This window comes from Microtus ochrogaster, chromosome 15 (assembly GCF_000317375.1).
Source record: "Microtus ochrogaster isolate Prairie Vole_2 chromosome 15, MicOch1.0, whole genome shotgun sequence".
Lineage (NCBI taxonomy): Eukaryota > Metazoa > Chordata > Mammalia > Rodentia > Cricetidae > Microtus > Microtus ochrogaster.
Window position 1 is genome coordinate 26,206,351 of NC_022017.1, and position 10,949 is coordinate 26,217,299.

The 10,949-nt window shown below is 53.4% G+C and overlaps 1 protein-coding gene across 1 annotated transcript in view; it reads left to right on the plus strand.

Moving 5' to 3' along the window:
- The window catches only part of Kiaa0930 (KIAA0930 ortholog), a 37,320-nt gene extending 31,138 nt beyond the window's left edge, over window positions 1-6,182 (plus strand). Inside the window, exons 6-10 of the mRNA XM_005354411.3 lie at window positions 358-498; window positions 1,057-1,251; window positions 3,619-3,781; window positions 4,612-4,770; window positions 5,020-6,182. Coding sequence (XP_005354468.1) covers window positions 358-498; window positions 1,057-1,251; window positions 3,619-3,781; window positions 4,612-4,770; window positions 5,020-5,060 — 699 coding nt within the window. The 3' untranslated portion in view covers window positions 5,061-6,182. The remainder of the gene's footprint in view (window positions 1-357; window positions 499-1,056; window positions 1,252-3,618; window positions 3,782-4,611; window positions 4,771-5,019) is intronic.
- Window positions 6,183-10,949: the final 4,767 nt, after the last annotated feature.

A 10,949-nucleotide genomic window follows, 5' to 3' on the forward strand; every position in this document is an offset into this window, starting at 1 on the left:
GGGGACAGTGGACAGCAGGTGGCTGTGCACAGGTAGTTTGGCCTCTTCTCAGCGTCCTCTTCTGTAAAATTAAACCCCCTTTGTTTTTGTTCTTTCCCGTCCTTCCTTCCTTTCTCCTCCCCAATTCCCTTCCTCCTTTTCTTCCCCATCTTCCCTGTCTTGAGACACATTGTCCCTGTCCACCCCAGGCTGAGCTCAAAATACTGATCCTCCTGCCTCAGCCTCTCTAGTGCTAGGATTACAGCCTGCCCCATACTCAGTGATTTCAGCAGTCCTCCCAGCAGCCGGGTCGGGGGATGGTGTGGTGGTGGCGCTGATGTTTGTTTGATATCCCCATTTCTTCCTCCCCACCCTCAGGTGTTCAGTGACATGACCGTGGGGGAAGGAGAGATGGTCTGTGTTGAGCTGGTGGCTAGTGACAAGACTAACACGTTCCAAGGTGTCATCTTTCAGGGGTCCATCCGCTACGAGGCGCTCAAGAAGGTGTATGACAACCGCGTGAGTGCAGGGCTGCCTGGGGTGGGGTGTCCTGACCCTTCTTTCCTCATATGTACCCCCCCAGGCCTGCTTTGCTGAGACCACCCCACAGCAGGGCATCCGCTCCTCTGGGGCCCACAGTCTCTCCCTTCTGTCATGTTCTTCATCCCAGTCCACCTGTGTCTGTCTGAGGTGCGGGGGGGGACGGGACGGGACTTCTCCTCCCACCCATGTCCCTGTGAGGTGCCAGCCAGTTGGTAAGGGATACTCACCCTAGTACTGGGGACACTCCCAGAATTGACCCCCGAGTAGTTTAGCAGGGACAGGAGTCCAGATGGACAGGCCACTCTCCTGCAGCTGGTGCTGTCTGGCCTGGGGTGAGTGCCCTGGTCAGTAGTGTGAGCATTCAGGGCAGTGAGAACAGCCTTGGCCAGGGATCTGGAACACATGCCTGTTTGTTGGGCTCCCTGGCTTCCCTGTGGCTCAGACTCCCTCAAGATGGCCTCAGAGAGGGTAATAACTGGCTGCTGTGTCTCTAGAGGGAGGGCCTGTGATACTAACTGTTCCCACCTACCACAGGTGAGTGTGGCGGCCCGCATGGCCCAGAAGATGTCATTTGGCTTCTACAAGTACAACAACATGGAGTTTGTGCGCATGAAGGGGCCTCAGGGCAAGGGCCATGCTGAGATGGCTGTCAGTCGCGTGTCTACAGGCGACACATCCCCCTGTGGGACCGAAGAAGACTCAAGCCCAGCTTCGCCCATGCATGAGCGGGTAAGGGCTGCGCACTGTGGGAGGAATCTCCTGTCCCTTGGATTCTCTTCCCATGGCTCCTTCACCCCACAGCTCCCAAGTGAGGGAGCCCCCTCCACTGCTGATGAGGAACCTGAGGCCCTCAGAGGGGAGGTTCATACCCAGGCTGAGGTTCTGCCCCGAGGCTGAGTCCCCAGGTCCCCGGGTCCAGGAAGAGAAAAAAGTTGACTAGGAAGTAGGCCTGGTGCCTGCCTCCTGGACCTGCTGGTCAGCTATGACCACACAGCCCTTCTGCCGTGAGCCAATAGGATGAGGAGGGGCTGAATCCTGGGTTGTCCCACAAGGACAGCCAGCAAGCACAAGGTTCGCTCTGGGCCTGGTCGTTTGTTTAGGGTATTCAGTCTGTTAACAGGGTACTCAGTCTGTTAGCAGTATCCCCCCGACAGGCGTAAGGATGCTGTCTGGGGTGCTGCCCCGGCCACAGCTCTGAGGGCTCAGCATAGGGCCTCAAATCTTGCTTCCTTTGAGCTCTCTCAGTCCTCAGTGGGGAGCTGATGTCAGTGGCCATAGAGACCCCAGGCTCAGGCACGAGAAAGGCTCTGCCCATGGAATCAGAGCTGGGTGAGTGAGTCAGCCCTTGCCCAAGAGACCCAGGGCTCTGCTGCTCATGTGACCTTGGATGAGTCCCTTCCTTCCCTATGCTTCTGTTTCTCACTGGGAAGTGAGGGGTTTCCAGGAGCACTACTCATGCCTTATGTGGGGCTTGGCCCTGTGAAGTGTCCCAAGTGGCAGCCACAGTGGTTACTATCTGCAGTTGATGGGAGGAGACTCAAGAGCAGACAGTGCCTCCCCGACTGCTGTTTGGTTAGTTCCAGGGTGCCTCTTTTTCTTTCTTTTGGAATCTTCTATAATTAGTGTGTTTTATAAGCCAAACAAAGCCAAGTATGCTGGGACTTTGTGAAGTGTTGAGCCTCAGGCAGGAGACCTCTCGTCTTTTTGGAATGGAGGTAGCTTGGACTCTGAGCTTCCAGGTGACAGCCTGATTCTGCCCAGTTCTGTGTTGCACTTGGACACTGAAAGGTGTGTGTGCACAGGTGTGCAGATATGGGCCCAGCTGGGCAACTCTGAGTGCCCACAGATGACCCACCCAAGCCTTGATCATCCCACCTACCAAGTGGGAGTGGCCATGAGGGATGAGATGGCCCCTAGCCATGCCCTTCATAGCAGGGAGGTGTGGACCCCTGGGGAGGAGTCGTGAGGTCACCACAGGACTCAAGTCCACTGCCCATGTACACACTGTTGCTTGTCTTCTTGTCCTCAGGGGTCACTTGTAACCAATGTTCAAGAAATGCAGACTTGTGTGTATTGTGGTTTCTGGTATTTGTTTTGTTTTTATCTTTTAAAACCTTCCCTGACTTGAGGGAGGACCGTCTGGAGCCCAGCAGCCGCCGGGACTTTGGTGGATGTCGGAGCTATGACGAGGAGGCTGATGGGGCCCCGAAGTCTGGGTCCCAGCTCATCTTGCTGCTCTGATTCTTGTTTGCGTGGGGAGGAGGGAGGGGATGGGCCAAGTTCCCTATGCCTGGAACGCCCTTCCCCCCCTTCTTCACCTGGCGAACTCCTACTCGTCCTTCAAGACCCAGCTCACGCAGCACCTCCTCCAGGAAGCCTACTCTGATTTCACAGGCTGTCTGTCCCTCCTTCCACTGTTCCTTCCATGTCCTGTGCTTCCCTTTCTCTGTCTCAGTGACCAGCATGCAGTCTGTGAATGTCACTTGAGTCTGTCACCCCCAGCAGACTGTGAGCTCCTTGAGGGCAGGGGATCTATGTCTTGTGCCTGTCTGTGCCCACCTCACCTCCAAGTGAGTGTGGAGAATGTTGGTGGCTGGGACTGAATGTGCTTGGAAGGGAGGAGAGGAGACACGGGCCAGAAAGCTGCTCGGTCTGGCGCTTGTGAGAGGGGCTGCGTGCAAGGGGAAAGGTCCAAGGGGTGACTGGGTATAGTCCCAGTGGCTTTAGACAGGTCCAGGTGGCCGTTTGTGGGCCTTACCTGCTTGGATGTGAGATGGGCCCATGCAACATGGCAGTGCTTAAACCACACCCTGCAACCCATCACCCGGCATTTGCGTTGAGATGTGGAAGTGAGGCCCCTCTGTCAGTGTTGGTGGCAGTCTGCTCCCTCCTTAGGCAGGTCCGGCTGCTGTGTGTGTGGTGAGCCCCCAGTGCCCAGCATCCCCCTCATCTAGGGCAGATGGCCCTCAGGCCATGGTCAGGGTCAGCAGCTATAACTACAGCCCCTGCTTGGGCTGGCTTTGATCCAGGTGGCTTTGGGGTCTCATGGCAGGGTCTGCTCCTGCCACACTTGTGACTTGGGCTCCTTGTCCCCAGGTGACCTCCTTTAGCACCCCGCCCACCCCGGAGCGAAACAACCGGCCCACCTTCTTCTCTCCGTCCCTCAAGAGGAAGGTGCCCCGGAACCGCATCGCGGAGATGAAGAAGTCACACTCGGCCAACGACAGTGAGGAGTTCTTCAGAGAGGACGACAGTGGAGGTGGCTAATGGTCCCTGCTCTGGCTGTGTCCTGTGCCTCCACCCCTCACCCAGTGTCGCTTAGAGAGCCGCATCAGGGGTAGAGTGCTGGCCCCAGGGCTGCAGTGAAGCTATGTGTAGATTGGGGGTCTGCATCTGAGCCCTGTTTTCACCCAGCTCATATTCAGAGGCTCTGGAACTTTCCGCTGACCTGGGTGCACACAAGGACTGTCTTGTTCTTCCTCTTCTGCTTCCTGGGCTAGCTCTCCTCATTCTAGAAACTTCTGTCCTGGGTGACCCACAGGGTTTCTCTGTTACCTCTCGTGGTTTCGCGTGAGTCACGCTGACTCCCAGATCCTTCCTGTGGCCCCACCAATGACCTTCTGCCCAGAGGTCCGTGAAACCCTTGGTCCACCCACTCATCTGCTCTGTGTGCACAACCCCCTCCCCAGTGGTCAGTCACTGCCGGGGACTTGTGCAGCCTGGAACGGGACTCTTCAGTCTTGGACCAGGAATGCTGGGGGTTGGTGGGTAAACTGGCCACTCCATCAGTTCTGGAGAAAATGGGGTTCAGGTAACAGGGGTAGGGGAAATGCCCAGCATCCCTCGTGAGCTGGTACCACGTCAGTTCCATGTTGTAGTGAGTGGCTGGAAGAGAAAAGACTTTACCAGGGTGCTTTCCAGGCCTGGCAGATGGGGGTGTGAGGGCCTGGAGCAGGGCTTTGGGAGTGTGGACATTGGTGGGGAGCATCTGTGAGTGTGGCATCAGTCCAGTGGGGCAGAGGTCTTGTTACCCCTCCCCCACGCTCCCTGGCACAGACTGGGAGGCTGACCTGCCCTTCTTCCCTGCAGCTGACCTGCACAATGCTACCAACCTGCGGTCTCGATCCCTGTCGGGCACAGGACGGTCCCTGGTTGGGTCCTGGCTGAAGCTGAACAGAGCTGATGGAAACTTCCTTCTCTATGCACACTTGACCTACGTCACCTTGCCACTACATCGGATCTTAACAGGTATGTGAAGGCAGAGCCCTCCATGGCTTCCCTGCCCAGCTTCAGTGGGCTGTAGTTCCCATAGCCAGTAGCTTCCCTCCACGTGTCCCTGATGTCCTCACTGGCCCCTCTTTGAGTGGTCATGGGAGTGCAGGGTGGTGTTGGTATCTGGAGCCTGTGAGGCATCATCAGAGATGGTGGGTGTACAGGACAGCTGAGGCTCCCTCCCAAGAGTGTCCTCACCCTGCCTGCCCCCTCCTGTCATCCTAGACATCCTGGAAGTACGACAGAAACCCATCTTGATGACCTAGTGTGTGTGGAGCCTGCACGGAGCCCCGGCCCCGCCTGGCCCTGGGAATGCTGCCAAGTGCCTACCTGTCACCACCATGGGGGTCTTCTGTGACAAGCCAGCGCTGGAGCTACAGCCAGGCAGGGCCACTCGACTCCTGGGGCCAGGGCCGACTCCATGAACACCAGCCCAAACTGAAGTGCCTCGCCCTCCTCCTCTGCTGGCTCTGCTCTCACCCTGTCCTGCACTCGGCCCCCTCAGCCCATCTCTGGAGAGTCTTCTGCTCCCAGAGGGCCAGAGACACCAAGAGGTCATAGAGAGCATGAGGGGCTGCCAGTTTCCAGAATGTTCTTAGACCTCCCGACCTCGCTTCCCGTCCCCCTGCTGGGGCTCTGTGCCAGGCCACTGTCCACGCATCCTACACAAAGCCAGTTGAAGATTTTGTAAAGCAGTACTGACAAACTTCAGCTCGCGAGTTAGCCCCAACTTGCTCCCCCACAGTTACTTACTGCAGTGGGTTCCAGCTGGGAGTCAGGGGACATGAGCTGTTTGTCGGCTGGGAATACCTCGCCCCATGCCCAGCTCAGAATGGGTCTCAAGCTCCAGCTGGGCAGACAGGCCCGATCCCCCAGAACGGCCTTTGCTTCCATCCAAAGAACACCGCCCAACACACACACCTCTGACCCCGGGACGCAGATTTGGGTTCTGAAGCAATGTGGGAGGGAACTTGCCCTGAGGACCGGATTGGAATCCTTGCAGGAAGGTGTCAGGTAGAACCACCCTGGGGCCAGAGCTCAGAGCAAGGCTGGTGCTGTCCTTTCTGCCGTGCTTGGTCAGCATGCTGGTCTTGTCCTCAGTGAGTGCAAATGGCCACAGGTCAGCCCCCCAGGGCTCCCCTGGCAGTGTGCTCTAGCTCAGGCCTCCACTACCCAACTGGAATAAACTGGAAGCTGGGCCCTGTAGTTGCTGGGTTTAGTGTCCCAGGTTCCGGAGAACTCAGCTGTGTATGTAGAGCTTGGCTCCTCTAGGCTGTAAAGCAGGCACAGGAGCACGGCTCCACTCCTTGGTCTCTGGGAGTGGGAACTACTTTGGGGCTTTCTCTAGATTTTGTATGTTGTTATTAAAAGCGAGCTATTGCATTTCATTCTGCCTCAGTTTGCCCACCTGTAAAATGGGGCTGATACCACCTACCTCACTGAAGTCTCCAGGGTTCAAGTGCATGGCTGAGTCTGGGCTAGACCACATGTCATTCTGCACAGCTCAGGCTGGGTCTTAGGAGTGGGTGTTAGGCGGCCTGCTCTGAAATAACTCCCTCCAAAGGGACGAGTAGTGGGTGAGTTTACACACTGATCTGCTGGAGCCTGGGGTCACGTTCTAATCTAACCATTGAAGCAGACTCCCAGCCTGCCCTAGAATGCAGAGTACCTCAGGTCTATGGGTGTGGTCCTGCAGTCTAGCATAACCATTTCTTCTGCAGATCCCATGAATGCCGATCCCATGTTTGTTTCTAGGGAGGTCATAGCATCCTGCCACTTCAGGACCCAGCCATTCTGGGGTCTGCACACTCAGAACTTGCTATCTTGGGGGAAACAGAGCCAGGTGTGTCTTCTGTGGAAGACTGGGAGAGTCCTAGACCCACGGCAATCCCATGGCTTCTCTTTTCTGGCCTCACTCCCCCAGAGCTCAGCCGTGCTCTCTTGGCTGGGCTTGGGCAAGGCTGGCTTCTCGAAGCTGGGGTAACTGTGACAAGTGCTTCCCAGGCCATAGGAAAGTACAGAGTCCGTGTCATGCAACTTGGCTCTGTGCGGCACACAGAAATAACTGATATCCACAGGCCCATTTCTAATGCTTCAGTACCACCATCCCTTTGTAGAAGGAAAGCACCCCAGAGAGTCTGAACGAATTCAAAACTGAACCATGAGGAACAGTGGAAGGAGGCAAGCTTGTTCTGAGCCCCAGTCCCTGGGTACACAGCCAGACATTTGGTCAATCTTCAGCTTTCTCCAAAGGGCACTTTTGAGTTGCAAGCATGTTCAGAAGCTCTTGAAAACTGGGATAGAAGTCTGATGTTTACTTTTTCAAATAGCTGACATTGGTGGGCCAGACACGGTGGCACGTGTCTGCAAATCTCAATCCTGAGGCTGAGGGAGGGCAGAGTTCTCAGCCAGCCTAGGCTGCGTAGCAAGACCCCGTCTCAAAGTTTGAGAGTTACAAATGGCAGACGCACCCCCCAGAATCCTGGAGTTGATAGTTTGGCTTCTGAGGCGAGCTTTAATTTTTTCCTGGGAACACGCCTGTCCTCATACAACGTATTAGGACAATAAGGAGAAAGCGCTGTTCACTTTGCGTCCGTTTCTTCAGGCAGTGTCCACCTTACCTCCTGAGATCTTGCTGGAATCCCAGCTGCCTCCACAAAGGCAGCCCAGGCTCATTTCCACTCCAAAAGCTTATTATTTAAAACATAAGCGAAAAATAAAATAAGCCAGGTGTGGTGGCACATGCCTTTAATCCCAGCACTTTGAAGGCAGAAGCAGGTGGATTTCTATGACTTCAAGGACAGCCTGGTCTATGTAGTGAGTTCAGGACAGCTAGGGCTACATAGTGAGACCCGGTCTCAAAACATTTTCATTAAAAGGCACTCCAGCTCCTGTGTAGCGGGCCTATTCTACTATCTATATCTTTTTTTCCTGGCAGTGTCATAAGTTTTAAGTTTTGCCCAAAACTCTGGATATAATGAGTTTTGATGATTTAGTCCAGTCCAGCTTCAAGATCCAAGTATCTTGGTAGTACATGGTTTCTCTGTTCAGGCTCACTCTCACCTCTGGATGGAGCTACCCTGAAAAGTAAATATAGGACCCAAAAGGACTAAGGGCTCTAAGCACACGAGCACGCAAGTGCCATGGGATGCGTCCCAGAAGTCACTAGCCTGGCGTGGCTGCATCACCTGGGTGGGCCTCAAGACCAAGTGTACAGATCTTAAGCTTGAACAGAAGTAGCCTTTTGGGGCATCTGCAATGGCCCTCCTGGAAAGTAGCCAAAATGCCTGTCCCTCTAGGTGAGGAGTGGCAGTACCTGAAAGGCCTTCACCGATGGGATTGCTGACATGGGCCTCCAGGCCTCTGCTTGCAACACCACACCAAGCTAAGTGACCTGACAAACCCGTAGCTGGGGTAGGGATCTGAGATCTGCGGCAGATATATCCCCGGAAGTGGAGGAAGCCATGGCCTGCTGACAGTGTGTTTACGGGTTTCTGTTTCCAAGGCTGTATGATTCCATGGTTCTTTGAGACACTGCCTTGCATTTCAGAGACATTTAAACTTTGTTTTCTTAGAAGTGCCCCCGACCTGTACCTGATTCTTTTAATAATACATGTTTCAGGTTAAGACGGACCATTAGCTACCAATAGGGTTTGTTTTGGTTTTGAGACAGTGTCTACATAGCCCAGGCTGGTTTCAAACTTCCTGTATTAGCAGAGGATGACCTCGATCTAACAGCTTTCGGTCTCCACCTCCACGTGCTGGGATTCCAGGCTTACACCACTGTGCCTGGTGTTATGCAGGCACTCTTATCTGCTGGACTGCACCCCTCAGCCCTTTCTTAGCTTCTTTTGACTTCAGCCCCTTACTTTGTAGGTCAGGACACTTAGATGCAAATAGTAAATTTCCCTCTTCCAAAATTATCATAGGAGTAATTAAAAAAATGAATTCAGCAAAGCCATGAGTATATGAGCGTGGGTGGGGACTAACCATGGATCCTCACCCAACAGAAAGCCTCTCAGGGCTCTCAGTAGGCTTTGTGGCGGTTGTTGACTTTGCTTTATGACTTCCTGGTTCTTTGAGACACGGCTTTGAATTTAGAGACATTTAAAATGCTTTCTTACAAGTGCCCCCGACCTGTACCTGTTTCTTTTAATAATGTCCATTTCAGGTTAAGACAAGACACTATAGCAAGTCAAGGGAATGGCCTTGATTTGCTGCAAGCTTTGCCACAAGATACTGTTCTGAAATGGTTCCAGCTGGGGTTGACAGGCCACTCCATGCACTGGCTGTCCTGCTGGCTGCTGGTCTGTGAAGACCCTGTGAGGGGGGACAGTGACCATCCTGGCCAGAGGTGTAGGCGTTTCCAAAGCTGATCACATTTGCCTTTTGGGTTCAATTCTGTGCTCCTATGAAATATACCCTGGCAGTGTTTGAATGGAAACCTCCCAAGCTTTTCTAAGAAAATCCCATAAAAACCCTTATATTAGTGGGAAGACAACTGGAATAGAAGCTGGGAACCTAGGGAGTTTAGGAAAGATCCCGCAGGGACCATACTGTTCCTGTGGCCCAGCACCTCTGTGTTGGAGGGCTGCCGAGCAGGCACCTGCAGTCATCACAGGTTGAAAATATCACAGCTACATTTCATGCATAGGAAACATGCCAAATGGCTTCCTTACGTCACAAGGAATTGGGCCTAATATACTATATACATTGGAGTTGGGAACTGCAGTGGAGGACGGGGTTCTGACAGGACATAGTAAGGAGTCAGCCGCTACCCTAGGAACACAGGACCAGAATTTTCTGAACTGGTATCTCCAACTTGAAGGTGGTGGGAAGGAGGCATCAGCTTAGCAGGTTGCTATCCACATCAACCCCTGGGTAGCCTCCCTCAGGAGATGCTTGGGAAGGCTGTTCTGCAAACCCATACCTTTTAGGAGCACCCGTCAGCCCTAGGTTGGAAGAAAATTCTCCCTGAAAAGGACAACCTTGCAGAACATACGAAAAAAAGAGCAATGTAAAATAATGCACTCCTTGTAGCTCATTGTATATACCATGTCACCTGGAGACATCGGACTTTGTGCTTGTTAAAGGTGACAGAAAGCCTGGAAAGGAAGGGGAAGCGTGCTTGGGGGGTGGGTGATGAAGGAAAGGGCCCTGATCTTACACTGTCACTCACTTGCCTCCTACAGCCTCATGTAAGCCAGTGGGCTATCAAGACTCTTCTTTATGTGGATGGCTCTTTCATTTTGGAATTTGACTTTAATAAAGCAATTAGGTTGCTCAGTTTGAAATAACCATTGTTTCTGGTGAGCTTTGATTATATTTTGAATAAACAATTTTACTCCAGATTTAAGCCAATTCCAGAAACCACTGAAGTTGAGTGATTCAACGGGTACACTGGAAAGGGCCATGTAGACCTGACCCCCTCAGCAAGCCATGCCACAAAACCCAGAGCCTAAGGCTTTTCAAAGGTAAACCTAGTACACCCATCCCTTCAGGGTCCCTGACAATGACATTAGACAAGGACATGCAGTTCTGGGACATTTCCTCTTGGGATGTGCTCATGTGTATTTCATGGCCGTACCTGGAATGACGGGGAGCTTGCCAGCCAGTGGAGCTCAAGCACAGCTGTGCACCAGTCCTGTTCACACATGGTTTGATTGTACAAACCACTAACTATATCAAATAAAGACTTAGTCCGAGGTCTGCTTCAGAGGGTTTAGGATGGTAGCCCCCAAAGGTGTCAGTTCTACAAAGTGTGGGAGCACCGGGCCACACTGGGAACCCACACCAGATCAGCCAGTCTCCCCAATGACTCAGGTACAATCTTACCCTTCAGGAGGCACCTGTCACTTAGGAATCTCAGCTCAGAACCCTGGGGATTTCAGGATCTGAACACAGCTCTAACACATCACTGAATGGACTAGAATTCAGTGTTACTTCTGTAGAAGGCTACCCCCCCCCCCACAGCTCTAGTCTGAGGCTGGACACTGCCCAGCACAAGGCTCTGTACCCCCCTGTAATTCAATGCAGGCTGCTCGTCAGCTCTCCTTGGCAGCCCCCACTTCAGAGATGTTTCTGTACACTACCGCCATGAGCTTCTTCTTCTGCTGATCTGCCAAGAGTATCACAGAAACAAAACTGTCAAAGGC